This window comes from Podarcis melisellensis, assembly GCF_964234715.1.
Source record: "Podarcis melisellensis genome assembly, chromosome: 9".
NCBI lineage: Eukaryota > Metazoa > Chordata > Lepidosauria > Squamata > Lacertidae > Podarcis > Podarcis melisellensis.
Genome location: NC_138541.1, coordinates 14,852,309 through 14,871,616, shown reverse-complemented (window position 1 = coordinate 14,871,616; position 19,308 = coordinate 14,852,309). Strand labels below are relative to the sequence as shown.

The following is a 19,308-nucleotide window of genomic DNA, read 5'->3' as shown; positions in this document are numbered from 1 at the left end:
TTAGCAATATTCTCCCCATTATTTATTGCCCAACATTACCCAAGGAAAGTTGCAGTTATCCAGAAAAAAGAATACAAGCATCTATTTATCCCACACAGGAGCGACCAGACATTTTTTTCTCCCACATTGCCAGTTGCCACAATCCCACCTCCCGGTTTCCAGCCAAGAATCTACACAACTAATAGCAACACCAAACATCATTTTGAAATAGGTCAGCTGGGTACCGATTTATTTATTTTTTTGGAGGGTGGTAAGAGAACCACAGTGGGAGCCTGGTGGGTGTGAATTTAAGGGGAGAAAACTGCATCCCAAACTCATCATGCTGCTTCAAATATAGTGAGGTGGATACCCCCCCCCCAATTTAGCCATGGGATTTCTCAAATAATCCTAGGGAAGTGAGAGGAAGGAGTAGCAGCAGCACTAATAAAAAGCCTTTCCCCTGAAGCCGTAATCTGAAGTGATTAGGAACAACCATTTTTAAAATGCATACCTGGATTCATCTCCCATCCCCTAATTTGGCAGTAACTAGACATAATTACTCTGGTTCACTCAAACTCCCCTTTTATTGCTCCACAGACCATTTCCATCCTTTGCCTACTCAGCAGATTTCACTCACAGTGAGCCCAGCTACCATTTTAAAGGCATGAAATCCAGAGAAAACTGAAAGCATACTAAATCCGTACACAAAAAGACCCATTGTGTCAGCATCAGTATATATACTTTCCTTTACAATAAAGGGGCTGTTGAAGAGGGAAGCGCTGCAAGAGGGGATATCAATGATCAGCTTTTATAAGATCAGAGGATTCCAACTGCTTCCCTCACAAGGATTTTTTTTTAAATGCACCATTACATTTAAATACCAGGAGGTTCCTGTTTCACAACCTTTCAGAGAGAGGTAAACTTTTTTAAAAAAACAAAAAACAAAAAACTGTCTTTTGATTTTTAACAAGGGGCTGGTGAGCTTTGCTATCTTTTTTTAAACCCAAATACATTTCAACCCGATTCGAAACAAATTAAACATTAAATAAAATTCTGAAGAGCACAAACTTTTGAGAAGGGGAGGGGGGAGAGAGAGAACCGGCGAAGAACGAGCAGCAATGAAAAGGGGAAACACTCCGACAACAGGGAGGGAGGGAGGGAGGGAGGGAAGCTGGGAAACAAACATAAATCTTGTTTTGTTTTGGTTTTGGTAGATGGCTAATATATATATATATATATATAATCCTTACCTTGACTGGGCAGCCATAGTGAAGTTTAGCAAGCCGACCGTCTCCTGGCCATCGGAAGGCTTTCTTCGCCCTTGCCCTACCCTCCGCCACCCAAAAACTTCCTGTCCATTTGCTGCTGCGCTCTGCGCCCCTGGCTCAGAGCAATCCCACTTTTACGCGCCCCCTTCCTTTCTCCCCAAAGACTGCTGCTTCCTCGGCTGTAACGCCTCCCTCTCCCTCCCTCCCTCTGCTAGCTCAGTCCGACACTAATTTGGATAGACATCCGGGCACCCGGGGGCCTCCTCCAGTCCGGCTCGACACATTGCAAGCCAGCTGAGAAGAGGGGAAGGGGGAGGCGGCGGAGCTCGCGGGCTGCGCTGCTGCTGCTGTTGCTCCACAGGTAAGCGAGCCAAGCCCGGGACTGGCTGGCTGGGCTCGCTTACTGAATGGCCATTTGGAGCTCCGGACCGTTCCGGCCTCTGAGCCGACCCATTATGGGGCGCTGGGGTGAGGGGCAACTCGGCGAAAGCACCGTGCGCTTCTGGCTGCGCTTTGCCAACGAAGGAAGGGGATTGTTTTTTGGAGAGCCGGTTCTGAAACGATTCGCACCTATAGCCTCGCCCCCGCCCCCCCCGGCGAAAAGTTCGCGTGGTACGCTCCGCCTTCCCTTAAATGGACATGTTGTTTTGTCAAGGGCGACGGAACGGGGAGGGTTGGCTCCGGGAGGAATGGACAAGCCCGGCTGCGGCGAGCCTATCAGAAGGGGAAAGGCGCGCGGCGAGAGCGCACACGCGGATGGGGCTCCGCCTCGGAGGGGGAACGGCGGCTGAGCGCTGCCAAAATACAAATTATCCACACACACACACACACACACACACACACCCCTCACAATGTACAAGCACGCACCAGGCGGGACACGGAGTTCCCTCCTGCCTGGCACTGCTGGCCTCCGCGCAATGCGGGGCGCGCGCGGATAAGAGGCAGCCGGCGCCGCCGGGTGGAAAGATGCTGGCAACTTTTGATGGTGAGGTGGGCACAAGGGGATCGCCCTCGGGCGCTGCTCCGATGCAGAATCACAGAATGATAGGAGTCGGAAGGGACCAGAGGGTCATCTAGTCTAACCCCCGGGGAACGCAGGAATCTCAGCTAAAGCATCCATGACAGATGGCCATCCAACCTCTGCTTGAAAAGCTCCAAGGAGAGTCCACAATCTCCTGAGGGAGACCTGTCCTCTGCCAAACAGCTCTCACTGTCAAAAGTATTTCCTGGTGTTTGGTTGGAATCTCCTTTCTTGTGACTTGAAGCCATTGGTTTGAGTCCTACCCTGCAGAGCAGGAGAAAACAAGCTTGCTCCATCTTCCATGTGACAGTCCTTGAGATATTGGAAGATGGTCATAAAATCTCCTCTTTTCCAGGCTAAACATACCCAGCTCCTTCAACCTTTCTTCATAAGGCTTGGTTTCCATAACCTTGAACATCTTGGTCGCCCTTCTCTGCACACATGTCAGCTTGTCAACATCCTTCTTAAATTGTGGTGCCCAGAATTGGACACAGTATTCCAGGTGTGGTCTAACCAAGGCAGAATAGAGTGGTGCTATTACTTCCCTTGATCGGGACACTATACGTCTTTTGATGCAGCCTAGAATAGCGTTAGCTGGTTTTTTTTGCTTTTGCATCACACTGCTGACTTACATATTGGGCACCCAGTGTTTCCTTACTTCCAGAATGGGGGAATCATACTTGATGCAGAATTAGTGGGTCTTTTGGTGGGTAGAAAGAGGGGCCTGCAACAGTTAAATAGCTTGCACTCTGTGCAAATAAAAAAACAGAAGCAGAGGTGTGTTCTGTTCCTTGATCCCTGCTTCTGTGTTCCAATGAACTACATGTTCAGCATGCATCAATGGTTCTTTATCCCACTTTACAAAAAGAAGTGTAACTCAACACAAAATGCTCTTGATGAATGCCAGGTAAAGGGACCCCTGACCATTACGTCCAGTCATAGACGACTCTGGTGTTGCAGCACTCATCTCGCTTTATTGGCCAAGGGAGCCGGCATACAGCTTCCGGGTCATGTGGCCAGCATGACTAAGTCATTTCTGGCGAACCAGAGCAGCGCACAGAAACGCCCTTTACCTTCCCGCCGGAGCGGTAACTATTTATCTACTTGTACTTTGACGTGCTTTCGAACTGCTAGGTTGGCAGGTGCAGGGACCAAGCAACGGGAGCTCACCCTGTCACGGGGATTCGAACCACCGACCTTCTGATCAGCAAGTCCTAGGCTCTGTGGTTTAACCCACAGTGCCACCCGGGTCCCTAGGTTTTTGGTTATGTTACCCCAAAAATGTACCGATATTCAGGAGTGCAAGAGTGCTGCTACACGTTTCTAGTCCTTATAGGCATAAGGACAATTTGATCTGAAAGAGGAAATGCCTACTGAAAATTAAAAGCCAAAGCTGGTGGTGGGTGAACTAATTTTTTCACTGGCCAATGTTTCAGTGCCCTGCATAACTTCTTGCCCCTACACAGAACAAGTAAATATTTAAATATCTCTCTGCATCCTAGGAAGAACATTGGAGTAAGAGGGGGAAGCTCCTCCTGGGCATCGGCCAAAGGTGAAGCAGCTACAGGGTGCTGGACTCCTCCCTAACAGGAAAAAAACACTTACAAGAAACATTGCAACTGAGAACTACTTTGCTGTTTTTCATCATCCCACCCAACTGCTTTTCCTTTTGTGTCGTGGGTTGTGCGCTGTTAAGTCTGAAAGGGGAAACTGTCTTACTATTGATTGTTGTAAGATGCTCTGAGAGCCTTTTCTTTCTGGTTAATTAAATTATACAAAACAACTAAATTACAAAGGGAAATCATGCAAATTAGTTCAGTGAGCATAATTGATGACTGGGTGCAGAATTCATTTATTGAAGCACATAGTTGTTTTTTGAGAGTCTATGCACACCCCGTGCCAAACAATACAAATGAACAGAGAAGTCACAATGGAAATTATGTTTTGCAGATTAGGAAGCAGGTTGTGAGGTTTTAAACTGGGGGGGGGGGGATTTTAGAGACCTGTAACTCATCTTTTTGAAGCAGGGCATGGGGCTTGTGATGGCTTCATATTAACGCTATTTTGATAGAATATATGCGCTGAGATGGTGGAGCAGCCCAAGGGGTTTTGTACACATTCAGTTCCCAATATATTTTCCAATGAGGAAATGTTTCTCACACACGGCTTTTCTTACAACCAGAAACAGACTTAGGTATCAATTCTGCATAAATGGCCAAAAGAGAAAAGGATATTTTGAAGGGGGCGGGGCAGTGCAAAGCAGACAAACTAGGCAGCCTATTGCACAGAGAAGGCAAGCAGCCTAGAACATCTGATCGCCTCTTGATTTCAAAGTGGAGAAATAGATGAGCTAAAAAATACATTAAAACAAAGTGCAATAACTGGTGCTTCTTTTTATCTACAAAGGCTGCAGGGAAGTCAGTAGTAAGGAGGGTGAGCAGCAGATAATCAAAAGTCCCTACACAGAGTTGGTCCCTGTAAAACAAAGATATAAACGTGTGCTCAGCCACACACAACAACACCCAGAGAGAGAGAGAAAAGAAAGCAAACTAGGAAGGAGCTAAAGTAAACTTGGGAGCCTTTCCTTCAGCATAACAACTCCCTAGCAAATCAGCAGAAGTTGAGACATCCTGCAACCCAAGGAACACAATGTAATTGCTGATGTGCAATACACAGGATTGTTTGTAAGCTATCCATTGCTACCCTACCCACTAAAATAACCCAGACACCCTTCATTCATATTCATTTGTAAGTTAAAGAGCTTTGCAGCCATTGTTTTATAGATAGATACACCCCCCCACACACACACCCTTAATAGCCAACACAATTTGGGCAAGCACTATGGAGAAGCAGTAAGTCTGGAGGCAGGCCTTAAACAAAGCTGAAAAGGGGCCTATTAATTAACGAGATGTGCCTTAACAGCCTCCATTTATATCCCAATAGATTCCTTTGCTGCGGGAGGTGAAAGGGCTCAGCGCCCTATTGTGATTCCAAGTGCATCAAGCATGCAAGCTAGGGACTTTTCATTCACAAGCAGACCTCTGGCCCCAGTCCATGAATTGTCCCATTGAGGGAGGCTTCAATAGCCCTCCACAGTCTCCCTACTGTACAGCCAAAATAACCAGATTCCCAGCTGAGACTGCAGATGTGCCCTTTTTAAACCATTACCTCAATAACAACGCACAGGGATTTTTCCGCAGGTCTGATGTGCATAGCATTAAACATCCCACACTTCCCTCCCAGAATAAACTCACATATGGGTACCAAAATACCAACACAACCACAGATTCACCCATCAGCATTACACATCCAGAACTCTCGCATATAAGGAACAACCGTCAAGGCTTCCTTGATTGGATCCTGCAGAGTCCTGTATACTGGGCAGCCTCATCTATGCTATGAACGAATGAATCTTTATTTGCGCCAGCCTTCGGCCATAGCAATGAAACAACAATACGATATACAAAGAAAATAAAAAGTCAATTATATAAAATAAATGTTAGGGTTTTGAATCAATAGTCAAATAGCGGGTCTTATTCTGATTGCCCCAGCTTAAAACCCTCGCAACTTTTGCTGTCACCTGCTCATCTTGATCTGCCAAGAGAAAGGACACTGTGGCAGTGGTTGGCTGACCCAGAATGGACAATAAAAGAGAGGTGATAATCTCATTCCTCAAGTATTTATAAAGAGTGCAAGCCAGAAGGGCATGCACCACCAATTTGGTACTGCCATCTCCACAGGGACATAAGCGTTTTTCGTGTGAAATCTGTTGGAATCGTCCCTCAAGTACAGCTGAGGGCGATAAATTCAATCCTGTGAGAGTAAAAGCACGTCTATATTTTCTAATTGCTAGGTTATGCAGATAGGGTGCCAGAGAGTCGAAATGGGAAGGTGGAAAACAGTCATACCATGGGCAAAATTTCCTTATTGTGGCCAAGTTGTTCTGATGCTCGATATCATTTAGGCGCTGACAAATGAGACTGTTTGCTTTACTAAAACCCAAAGTGAGTACAGTGGTACCTCAGGTTACAGACGCTTCAGGTTATGGACTTCGCTAACGCAGAAATAGTACCTCGGGTTAAGAACTTTGCTTCAGGATGAGAACAGAAATCACGCGGTAGCGGTGTGGCAGCAGCAGGAGGCCCCATTAGCTAAAGTGGTACCTCAGGTTAAGAACAGTTTCATGTTAAGAATGGACCTCCAGAACGAATTAAGTTCTTAACCCGAGGTACCACTGTAGCTGTTGTGGTGATAAACCACAAGAGTGAAGTTTTTGATAGACAATTTTAGTCCAGGCGCTCTTGTGACAATCTTGCAGCACTAGGGATATTAGACCGGGGGAATTTGAGTTTAGGCATCTAAGAGAGACAGTACCCATGTAACTCTAATATTCACATGCTCAAACTATCTTGCCAGGAGCCATGAGGAGGGATGCCAATGGCCAAGGCCCACCATTACAATGGCACCGGAACCAGTCATGAAATGGTGGCGGCACAGAGATGGAGCCCGTTGTAAAATGGCCATGCAAGTAACTGAGCTTGAGTAGGCCACTCTTCCTGCAGGGCATTGTGCAGCAGGTAATGGCAGCCCACTGGCGCTCCTTGAAGCCACGCACAATGACAGCCTGACCCACGCCTCACAGGTTTGTTGTGAGGAGAAAATGGAGAAGGGAGAACCCTTCCCCACAAAGGAAAGAGACTGATGTGGTGGGTTTTTTGGCAGCAACTCTTAGGATTCCACTACAGTGGTACCTCGGGTTAAGTACTTAATTTGTTCCGGAGGTCCGTTCTTAACCTGAAACTGTACTTAACCTGAAGAACCACTTTAGCTAATGGGGCCTCCTGCTGCTGCCATGCCGCCGGAGCCCGATTTCTGTTCTCATCCTGAAGCAAAGTTCTTAACCTGAAGCACTATTTCTGGGTTTGTGGAGTCTGTAACCTGAAGCGTCTGTAACCTGAGGTACCACTGTATGTTGCATGTGCAGGGGGCCCCTTTGGACTACACCACAGCCCAACTAAAGTATAGTGTTTATGAGCAGCATGTGAGACAGGGTAGTGCGCTGGCTTAGACGGACAGATTTGAATTTGAACCAGACTCCGGTTCAGTTTCCAAAATTAAGCTGACTCTGAACCAGTCGCCCTGCTCTTGTCCTCAACTGCTTCACAGAGCTGTTGCAGAGCAGATCTAGAGGAGTTGATCAAGGTCAGGGAAGAACGCTTAATGATTTGAGCCAGGTCTGCGTGCCAAGAGAAGAAACGACTGTGCTGAAAAGCTATAATAATGTGAGCAGCAGTCAGTTCTTCCAACCCACAAGCACTATTTAACTGGGGAAGATAAGGAAAGCAATAGCAATTAGCCTATATGGAAAAGGAGCGAATTCTACCATCTACAATGCAGATAGTAAATGGATGTGGCTGTGGTCCTGCTTACTTGAGGCTACACCTCTAATCACTTGATATATTAGTAAATATAGATTGTAGAATACACACACACACACACACACATACACAGGCTGAAGTGGAAATTGGGGTGTGCGGGGTGTTGGGGGAGGGGTAGTACCTCTGGTGGGGACACATCATGTTCTTCTGAGGTAGTTTGTTCCTCTGTGGTCCCCACCCTGCACTCGGCTCTCAGCTATGGCTCCTAGAAGCTGTCAACAGGCGACAGCAGTCACACCCCAGGAATGGCTTTGACTGGCCAGCTAAAACCAGGAGAGGGTAGCCTGTCTTGGGGAAGGGACTTAACCTGCATGCAAAAGACAGGCTCTGGCAGATTGAGCAGAAGGGACCATTAGTGAGGCCAACAGTCATGGAGGCAGTTTCTGCAAGTGCTGAAGTGAGGGGTAGATGGGGCTCGTTAACCTGGGAAGTCAGACCATCTAGAAGGAGGAAAACTGACCTTAAACCTCTGCTGCCTTGCAAGACAACCCTACACAAATCCCTGAGGTGGTTGGATGGTGCCTTGTACACCTCTCTCCAGCAAATTCTGCAGCCCAGCTGGTGCCAAATGTATTGGGCAACATCAGCAAAGCCAAAAGGGGAGCCTTGTCATCTTGGCAGCCCAGGACGTCCATATGTACAGCCCAGGCTTGTGCCCCAGGGAGATCATTGTGATGCTGCTAACGCAGTGGTTTGACCTCACCCCTGGAGGCGCACTCCATTGCCTCTCGAGACAAGATACCAGCCAGAAGTGGCACTTCTAGATCTCTGTGGAATTTGTGCACAACTTAATATTGCAAGGCTATCTGATGTATTCGTGATATGTTCGTTAGCAAACAAGTGTATTAGTGGTTTACTATAACTAGGAGTAGAAATACTGTGACGCGTGGGGGGAGTTATCCATAGTATTATGATTTTTTTTAAAAAATAATATTTATTAAAGTTTTAAAGGTTACAGAAAGAAAGAAAAAGGAAAACACCAAATTACACAAAAACAAGACAACACATCACAATAATAAAAAATAAAAGAAAAAACAGAAAAATAGAAACAATTAAAAAACAACAACACAACAAACCTTCCCATAACTTATCTTTCATTTGCTTGTTTCCTTGACCTCCTCACACCTCCCTTTTTTGTATTCTAGTTCAGTTAGCTTTTTCAGCAAATCCTTTCCATCTTTCCCAATTTTTGTCCTATAATTTATCTTAATATAATGTGACTTTACTTTCCCTCCTTTCACCAATTAACAGTCTATTTTTTCTTAATCCTTTATAACATTTCTGCTAAATGTTATTTTATGATTTAAAAAAAAACTTATTCCCATCTACCAGAAATTGCGAACCACCTTCCAGGTATTTTTACTCAGCAGTAAGTCTCAACTCCCAACTAAGTACAGTGGTACCTCGGGTTAAGAACTTAATTCGTTCCGGAGGTCCGTTCTTAACCTGAAACTGTTCTTAACCTGAAGCACCACTTTAGCTAATGGGGCCTCCTGCTGCCGCCGCGCCGCCGGAGCACGATTTCTGTTCTCATCCTGAAGCAGAGTTCTTAACCTGAGGTACTATTTCTGGCTTAGCGGAGTCTGTAACCTGAAGCATCTGTAACCCAAGGTACCACTGTATGTGAGTTTAGGATTGCACTGTTATTACTGCAACGCCCCTGTAACTGTCTCAGAACCAGCTTACAGGTTTTTTTGCCACCTTTAGGTGTAGGGGGAGAATATTCCCTGCAGCACCTCACAGGATACTAGGGTGAGGTTTCCACTTGTGGGCAGAGCTGGCTATGATGCACCATGACAGCTGCCCTTTGAATAGTGTTTTTCCCAGGAGACTGCTGTTCTGCCTGGATGGCTGAGCCAGACTTAGGCTGTCTGCAATGTAAATGCAAGGAACTCCTGCCAAGAGCTGGAAGAATGAATCTAGGAGTCTTACAGAGCACCCTTCCTCAGCTAGCCTATCCTGCAGGTAGCATCCTCCAGGCAGATATTATCCCGCTCTTGCTCCGAGCAGCTTAATAATTTTGCTTTAATTGTTCTACAAGCAGCAGCTAGCTTCTGCAGAGAGACAAATTTAGCACACACAGAGGCTTATATGTTCCTGTTGGACTTGGGAGAACAATTCAGGGAGAAGACAGGCTATAAAGAGTGTTAACGACCGTGATTTATATACCAGCTAAACAAAGGCAGAATCCACAGGCAGGACGGCAATTTGCTCTTCAGATTCACTACAGCTGTCAGATTCATTTTGATGCAATATCTGATCTGGGGTGAGAAAGCACTGCCTGTTTGGATAGTGCTAGACTAGGCTCTGCAGGAGATGCATTATTTTATTTCTCGGCTTTGAATTGTGGGTGTGGGTGCTCTTTGGGAACATTAATGAAAGGGAGCGCACATTTATCTCAAATCACCAAAAGCTTCAAGAAGTAATTTAGAAGAGGCAATTGAGTCAAGTCCTTTTGAACAAGTGAGATCACCCAGCATATTCACTCCCAGGTTAGCATCCCAGACTGGATCAGTTACCTTCATGCATATCTCCTCATCAGTAATTTCCTACACTGTTGCCTCACTGGTGAAAGGGTCCATAACAACAGGCTAGAGCACTTGTTAGCTCTTTGAGGCCAGGAGACTTACCTATATTTGCACTATACATATAAAGCAGTCTCATACCACTTTAAATGGTCACGGCATCTCCCAGAGCATTCTGGGAGCTGTAATTTGTTAAGGGAGCTGAGAGTTGTTAGGAGACCCCCTATTCCCCCCACATAGCTACAATTCCCAGAGTTCCCTGGGAATAAGTGAAGGTTAAACCTCTCTGAGAATTATAGCTCTGAAGGGGCAGGGAACAGAGATCTCCTGGTGGCGCTGTGGGTTAAACCACAGATTCTAGGACTTGCCGATCAGTAGGTCGGAGGTTCGAATCCCCACAACGGGGTGAGCTCCCGTTGCTCGGTCCCTGCTCCTGCCAACCTAGCAGTTTGAAAGCACATCAAAGTGCAAGTAGATAAATAGGTACCACTCCAGCGGGAAGGTAAACGGTGTTTCTGTGCGCTGTTCTGGTGTGCCAGAAGAGGCTTAGTCATGCTGGCCACAAGACCCGGAAGCTGTACGCCAGCTCCCTCGGCCAATAAAGCGAGATGAGCGCCGCAACCCCAGAGTCGGCCATGACTGGACCTAATGGTCAGGGGTCCCTTTACCTTTACAACAACTCTCAAGCCCCTTAACAAACTACCATTCCCAGGATTCTTTGGGAGAAGCCATGACTGTATAAAGTGGTTTGATACTGGTTTTACATGCACAGTGCGGACAGAGTCCTAGTCACCGAACCACAAATAATTTCCTTCTGGTATAACTGGAGACATCCATTTTGTGGTGGTTTTGCTCTAACTGGCCCACCAGTGCCGATTCCAGTACCTCTATGATGTGCCCCAAGATCCCATCTTGTTCCCTGACCATTTCCTCCATTTTCACTGTTCAGAGGCAAGCACCATTGCTTATGCAGCCAAAGCAACAACGCCCACAGAGAAGAGAGAGGAATCAGCAGACTCAAGGGAACACTAAGATCTGCAAAATTCCATTTTTTTTAGGTAGAAAAAACCCAGCTTTAGAGTGTAGGAACCCCAATGAGCATGTATAGTGCTGTCTAACTGCTTTGGGGGCGGAGAGAAAACTGGATGGAAGTCAGGATGAAATAGAGTATCCTGGAGAGGGTCACTGAACAGGAACACACCACAGAAGTCCCACTTCTGCTTTTTAACGTCTTTTTTTTTAAATAATTTTTATTAAGGTTTTCCAAATTAAAACAAATAAAATCCAATTCATAAACTTTTTCCAATATCCAGGACTTCCCCTCCCCACCCCCTCTTGTGTTCCAAATCTTCCAAAAAAGCAATAATATTCAAAAAATTCTTATTCCCAAAATACACTCATCATCAATAACTCAATTTATCCAAATTTCCATCCCCTAAGGTCGACCTCTTCCCTTCCACGAGTTCCCCCCTTTCAAATATAGTACAGATGAAAATAGAATAAAAACAAACAATAATTTTACAACCTTTGGATTCCAAATTTCCCTCCCCTCTTTCCCTGTTGCGTTCCTCCTATCCCTCCACTTCTAATGTCTTCCTGATGAACCCACATTTCACTAAACCCACATCCCTCTGGTTCTTTACCGGTCTTTTTTTTTTAAATTACAGATGTCCAATCATAGAAGGAGTCTATCAAAGGGGGCCCATTTCTTCTATCCAGATTTTTATATCCAGGAGTATAAACTCCAATTTTATATCCATAAGCTTGTCAAATCTGGATATCCCAAATGTTCCCACTCCAGTTCTGTCCAGTTCTTGTTGTTTCCTTGTTCTTGTCAATCACTCTCCTCCTTTTTACTTCCCTGTTCCCTCACAGAAATGTTCTTTTTCCAAAGGCTTCTAGTGTCTCTACAGAGGCTTGTTATTCAGGAGCAAAACATAATCCATTGTTTCCAGTAAAGTGTAGGCCTCTGTAGACAAAATAATGTTCCATTTCTGCAGTTTCCCAGGAGATTAAAAGTTCTATCCAACTGTTCAAGTTTCCCGTCGAAAACACATGCAATGTCCCTCAGCTCCTCTAGGTGGATTACAATAACAAAGTTCCCTTCCAGATCACATCCGCCAGTCCAAATAACTTATAAATCCTTATTTGAAACAATTTATCTCCAATTTATAACAAATGTAACCGGCAAAGTCCTCATAACAAAGTCTCAATTTCATTCTTCCGTTTTGACAGCTCTTTGACAGCTGTCAAAACCTCCGTTATTCTTCTCCAGGCATTTTCACGAATCGCTCCAGGGATTCCGGGGGGGTTGCTTTTTAATACGAATTCCACTTTTCTCCTCCAGCTCAATCTTATAAATTTCCCTCGCGAAGTTGCTAGTTCGGCAAGATAAGGTTCCTCTCGATCTTAGTTATCCAGTCCTTTGTTTTGGCTCTTCTACAATTTGGGGGGGGGGGCTGACTTCCTTTTTTCCACCTCCCCCGTTCGCTCCAAATTCTAAAAATTTATCCCTCTTTTTAGTCCATATTCCAATTACTCACGGGTTCTTCTTTTGGGTCCAAATTTTCAATAGAAGAAGTCAGCGCTCTCCGCCGGATGGCATGCGGCTGCGCTCGGCAGGGATAGCAGAGGACTCAAAGCACCACGCTCCTCCCCGGCACCCGATCCGTAGCCTTTAAAAAGGCTCCTTCACGAATCGAGAGGGCGCTGACGGTGCCAGCCGAGTCTCCATGTCCACGGCCTCCGTGGCCGTGGTTTTTAAGGGTCCCCGCATCGCCGGTGCGGTAGGACCCAGCCCCTGCCGAGCAGGCTCCCTCCGGAGCTCGGAGGGAGCCCGCCATTCGGCGATGGCGCCGACCCGGAAGTCCTGTGCTTTTTAACGTCTAACTAACTGCTGCTGACAGGAGAGATCACCATGCACTGTTTTGGAGCACGGTGTCAGCGATATGCTGAGAACACCAGCTCTACTTTTCTTCCACCTCGGACTCTGTGGCGGCAGTAAGCACCTTGAACAGGCGCCCAGACAATACTACAGGTTAGAGGGGAGTTAACTGAAACTCAATACGACTCCCCCCCCCTCGTGCCTCTTACATTGTCACGCTGAGCACACTTAAGCTGGAAATTTGACTGTAAGGGATTGATTAATCCGCAAGCGCAGCACCACTTTTCTGGCTGTGGAAACGCAGCTGTGTTATGGGAGCCTCATTTGACCTCTTCCAGGAACTAAATTTCTCCTTAATCCCTTTAAAACCAGATGAAGCAGCATTGCTGGCCATGTTTTGACAAGGTTGCTCCATGTTGCTTCACTTAATTTGCATAAGCCAGAGGTGGCCGGTCTGGGAACCAGATGGAGATCAGGTGGCCCCAGATGCATGTCACAGGAACCTAGGAAGGTGCCTTAAGACAGATTCTGACCATTGGGTTCATCTGGGCTTGCAGCAACTCTCCAGGGCTTCAGACAGGCCTCTCTCCTGGCCATACCTGGAAATGCCAGACATTGAGCTTGCCTTCTGCATGCCAAGCATATGTCCTACTGCTGAGCCACAGCCCACCTTATAATAATAATAATTTTTTATTATTTGTACCCCGCCCATCTGGCTGGATTTCCCCAGCCACTCTGGGCTGCTTTCAACAAAGACCAAAAATACACTAAAATGTCACACATTAAAAACTTCCCTGAACAGAATGTCTTCTAAATGTCAGGTAGTTGTTTATCTCCTTGACATCTGGTGGGAGGGGGTTCCACAGGGCAGGTGCCACTACCGAGAAGGCCCTCTGCCTGGTTCCCTGTAGCTTTGTTTCTCACAATGAGGGAACCGCCAGAAGGCCCTCAGCGCTGGACCTCAGCGTCCAGGCAGAACAATGGGGGGGAAGGCACTCCTTCACCTTATAAGGGGTCAGTCTCCATCAGTGCTAGAAATTAGCCAGGTGTGTTTTCCAACTGGCGCGTGTCCAGTTGTGGAGATCTCTGAATGCCAGGTTGGAGACAGACATGGCCATCTGCCTGCCCTCTCCATCTTTCTTAAGCAGGTAAGCAAAAGGGCTTATTTCTTGCATTTATATTCCACCTTTCTCTCCATGGTTCACCCCACTCCTCAGTTAATCCCTACAACGACCTTGCGAGGTAGGCTAGGAGGCTGTGACTGGCTGAAGCTCACCCAGTGAGCTTCATGACTGAGTGGGGATTTGAAACTTGATCTCGCAGGTCCTAGCCCAATCCCCTAACCACAACACCACCCTGGCTTCCTAGAGTACTTCTGCTATGGGGCAGCTATTTAAATTAAGTAAGTAAATAAATAAATACGGGGAGAGCAAAATGTCTGTTAGAGAAGGATCTGGAAGCTTCAAAACTCGTTTTGGAGGGAAGATGGCGCCAAGACGTTAGGCGACCATAGCCTAAGTTGAAGGTGCCATTTGGTAATCAGCTTGTATATCTGACTCCCCATGACATCATCCAGCATGAAGGGCTTCCTATTATGGAGAGCATGCAGCTGATTCGGTGCTGCATACATATATGAATATTTGAAGACAATTTTAAAGCACACACACACACACACACACACACAGGAGTCAAATTGCATACAAAGTCCAAAGGGCACACAAAAATGTGGAATTTCTCCATGCCTTATAAATTTATAAGACTTCTCCATTCCCTGGCAAGCGATACGACAGCCATTTCTTCCACCCAACGCTAGAAAATTAATACAATGCCAACACATTTTCAAGTTGAAGTTTATTCATAATCCGCAGACCTTCAAATGGTTTTCATGGCCTCAATGGAAGTTGCCTTGAGCACCTTCCACTAAAGCTGAAGAGGTGACTCGAACGTTTTTATAGACACTCAAGAGAACAAGATTACAAAATGCAACTGCCTTTCTTGATTGAATCAGGAGACAGACAGAATTATCTTTGGGCAACCGGTGAGCCATTGTTGATCTAATCTCTTTTACAGGTTGCCTGTTCTTCTGAATAGCCCTGCACTTGAGAAGGCCACAGCCAATTTCTTTCATGTGACAGTTCTAGAAAAAAACTGGGGTTCGCTTTTGCAGCCCAACTCCTTAACCAAAGACCACCCACAAAGCATCATACATGTGTGACAGAAAGAGGCATGACTTCTCCCCTGTCAAGATACCTGATAATGCTTTGATGATGGCATTATCTGGCCTTTCTTTTGAGATAGTATATACTTTAGTTCTAGAAACCAGGTCACAGGCCTACCCAATTCATGAACAAAATATGCCCTTAAGGCAAGATTTGAAGGATTTTTAAGTAAAAGAACTATTAGGAAAGGTTTCTCTAAGATATTTCATTCTGCACAGAAAATATTTAGAGTCATTAGGAGAGCTAAACTGTTCTTTTGGGGCTTGTTCTGTGTGCTAAAATAAAGTGTAATTTTCCCTCAGGGAATATTTCCTAAATTTTGAAGGGTGAAGGACTGGTTTTCCATGAAGTGTGTGTCTGCTATGTGTGTGCACCCTAAAATTTTATAACAGGAAGCTGAAGTGGGAAATAAGGCATATTTCCGTTTACAGCGACAGGATAATCCATGCCCTGTGCTTGTTGCACAGATACAGAGTGCAAGATGAAACTTGGAAGCCCTCAGCAATGTCTCTTAAGACCAGGGGTCAGCAAACTTTTTCAGCAGGGGGCCGGTCCACTGTCCCTCAGATCTTGTGGGGGCCAGACTATATTTTGGAAAAAATAATAATGAACAAATTCCTATGCCCCACAAATAACCCAGAGACGCATTTTCAATAAAAGGGCACATTCTACTCATGTAGAAACATGCCGATTCCTGGACCATCCGCGGGCCGGATTTAGAAGGCGATTGGGCCCCCAGATCCGGCCCCCAGGCCTTAGTTTGCCTACCCATGCTTAAGACTTTAAAACAAAAGGGAAGCCTGGGACACACAAACAAAACCTGAAATACTGGGAGCAGCTCTCAGATGCTTCTAGCAGTGCCTCACTAAGCTAGTTCACACAATAGGTAAAGGTAAAGGTACCCCTGCCCGTACGGGCCAGTTGTGTCTGACTCTAGGGTTGTGCGCCCATCTCACTTAAGAGGCCGGGGGCCAGCGCTGTCCGGAGACACTTTCAGGTCACGTGGCCAGCGTGACGAAGCTGCTCTGGTGAGCCAGCACCAGTGCAGCACACGGAAACGCCGTTTACCTTCCCGCTATAAAGCGGTACCTATTTATCTACTTGCACTTAGGGGTGCTTTCGAACTGCTAGGTGGGCAGGAGCTGGGACCAAAAGACGGGAGCTCACTCTGCCGCGGGGATTCGAACCGCCGACCATGCGATCAGCAAGTCCTAGGCACTGAGGTTTTACCTACAGCACCACCCGCGTCCCTTAGTTCACACAATACAGTAAGCTAAACTATGGCTTCTCTATGGGCTTCAAGAGAGCATCTTGCAAGTGGACTTTGTTCCGCTCCCTGCTTGTTTTTACCAGATTGGGGAGGAGCAAAGTGCCTCCAAACTCTTTTCCAGGGACCGCCAGCAATCCAAGTTTCAGCTTAGCACACTGGTTCCCAAAGTGCTGCCTGGGGGGCAGTGGAGGCTGGGTGGTGTAAATGACTATGAGACCTTAAAAAAGCCCTTATCACAGGATCAAGTCCTGTTGTTGAATTAATGTAACGAAATAGTTTTAATTGGATAAAGGTGCAATTAATTGTTACTGTTTTTGCATGTTATTGCATTGTGATCTTCTTCAGTGCGTCATGCAAACCACTACAGTGGTACCTCTATTTAAAAGTCTGTAAGTAGAGCGCCGCTTCTGTGCATGCACATGATGCAATAGAGCACTCCTACGCATGCACGAAGCGCACAGACTGCTTCTGCGCTTGCGGCGTAACCCGTAAGTATACACTTCCGGGTTTGCCGCGTTCGCAGCCCAAAAATCTGCAACATGAACCTAACGCAACTAGAGGTATGAATGTATTCTGAATACAGTTGTACCTTGGGTTTTCGAACAGATTAGTTCCCAAACATTTTGGCTCCCAAACATCGCAAACCCAGAAGTGACTGTTCCGGTTTGCAAACTATTTTTGGAAGCTGAACATCTGATGGGGCTTCAGATTGGCTGCAGGAAGCTCCTGCAGCCAATCAGAAGCCGTGATTTGGTTTTTGGATATTTTGGAAGTCGAATGAACTTCTGGAATGGATTCCATTCGACTTACAAGGTACAACTGTAATGCTTTTTATAGAGGGCATTGGGAAACAGTTTATGGAGCCAAGGGGATAGTGGAACAAAAAAGTTTGGGAACGACCGGATTGGCATGTCATCTGAACCAGGACCTGTGGTTAAGCTGTTTCCCCACTAACCATGAGAAGCAACTAAGGCTGTTCTTGGGTACCACTCATAGTTAGCACAAGTCCCAGCTCAGATTACCTAGACTTAGGCTCAGACTTAAGATGCTGCACAAACCAGGCCCCTAAATGGGCCCAAATAAACTTTTATTATGTTTTTGAATATGCTGGAAGCTGCCCAGAGTGGCTGGGGCAGCCCAGTCAGATGGGTGGGGTACAAATAATAGAATTATTAAATGATTATTATTGGTGTGTTTATCAGTAACCTTTTGTTCATGCAAGGACCACAAAACAAGGTCAAGAAAGCAAGGGCCTCTCTAGAAGAGAAGAAGAAGGGTTTGGATTTGATATCCCGCCTTTCACTTCCTTTAAGGAGTCTCAAAGTGGCTAAAATTCTCCTTTCCCTTCCTCCCCCACAACAAACACTCTGTGAGGTGAGTGGAGCTGAGAGACTTCAAAGAAGTGTGACTGGCCCAAGGTCACCCAGCAGCTGCATGTGGAGGAGCAGGGAAGCGAACCCGGTTCACCAGATTACGAGTCTACCGCTCTTAACCACTACACCACACTGGCTCTCTAAGAGAAGTGGATGGTGCCCTCATCCTAAATCCTACCTGTTCCTGGTGTTTGTAGAAGCCATCTTGACAATCCTCTGCAAATCAGCTCATCTGGAAAGGAAACATGAGTCATCAGCCAAACAGACTTCAGTTTTATCACTTTTTGAAGACAATCACACGTCACTCATTATATAGCATTTGAAAATTGCAGAAGCTCTTTCAAATATATTCTTGTTGCTCCCTGCAGCAGCGGTAGCCTTTATTAGCACAATGCCTTTATGACTAACAAGTCACAGAGTAGCAAACAAGCTTTCAAGCTCACCCCCCCTTCTTCAGGCTAATTACTAATCAAAAACTAAAGCCAAGAGTATACTGTATAAGAAAAGGGTTGTCCCATTTGTCTTTGGTGTAACACGAGAACTCTTCACTGCAAACACAGTCTAGCCTAATTAAGTCTGGGCAAAACCTCTTCAATTCCAGCTTGAGTACAGTATTACAACAAGCTTTTCATAATTCATTCTCTCTCTCTCTCTCTCTCTCTCTCTCTCTCTCTCTCTCTCTCTCTCTCTCTCCATCTTCTTTTCTTTTCTTTTTTTCTCCTTCTTTGCTACATGCCCAACCCCAAAAGCTTGCTCATTACTTTATGACTTTTCAATTGATCCCAACAATTGCTTTTCGTGCTTTCTTATTTTGTCTTCTGGTTTTAAAATCATGTACAGAGATTTCTGCAAGTCCTGCTTCTTAGGCAGGTCACTCTCGCTTATTCTCATTGTAGAAATGAACAGCTAGAAAAGGCGACTCCAACAAGCCTGAAGCAGGCCTCGAAACTTCATTTCTTAGCAGGGGTTCCTGCTAAGAAACGTGCAGCATCTAACACAGCTCATTGCTATTGCTACAACAAGCAGAAAAATTATTAAGAGGTCTGCCAAGACCCTCAGCAATTTTCAAGTGGTCCATGGAGGCGAGGGGTGGGGAGAAGAGTTTGGGAACCACCACATGACTACCCTTAGTCTACCTCTTAAGGAGGTATTACAAGGATTAAAGTTGAGAGAATAAGGAGACGCGGAGGAAGATGCAGTTAAAAAGATGCTCAACTGTTACATTCAACAAGTGTACAATCTATGTACGCAGTCAGTTTAGCTGTACACTCCTACAGTAATTCAGAAGGGCCTGTGTCACGGCCACCCAGGTCTGGTCCCAGCTCACAAGA

At 45.9% G+C, this 19,308-nt stretch overlaps 1 protein-coding gene and 1 long non-coding RNA gene across 3 annotated transcripts in view; one reads left to right on the top strand and one right to left on the bottom strand.

The window, feature by feature from the left end:
• The window catches only part of AFF1 (ALF transcription elongation factor 1), a 149,073-nt gene that overhangs the window by 117,348 nt on the left and 12,417 nt on the right, over positions 1–19,308 (bottom strand). Inside the window, exon 2 of one of the 2 annotated variants that reach the window (XM_081924798.1) lies at positions 18,156–18,209. In XM_081924798.1, coding sequence (XP_081780924.1) covers positions 18,156–18,181 — 26 coding nt within the window. In that variant the 5' untranslated portion in view covers positions 18,182–18,209. Of the gene's footprint in view, positions 1–1,229; positions 1,448–18,155; positions 18,210–19,308 lie in introns of those variants that run through there. The other variant, XM_081924801.1, reaches the window with a different exon arrangement.
• Positions 1,760–4,343, top strand: LOC309377829. Its single transcript, XR_014171701.1, has 2 exons — positions 1,760–1,859; positions 3,771–4,343. It is a non-coding gene; the product is annotated as an uncharacterized lncRNA (long non-coding RNA).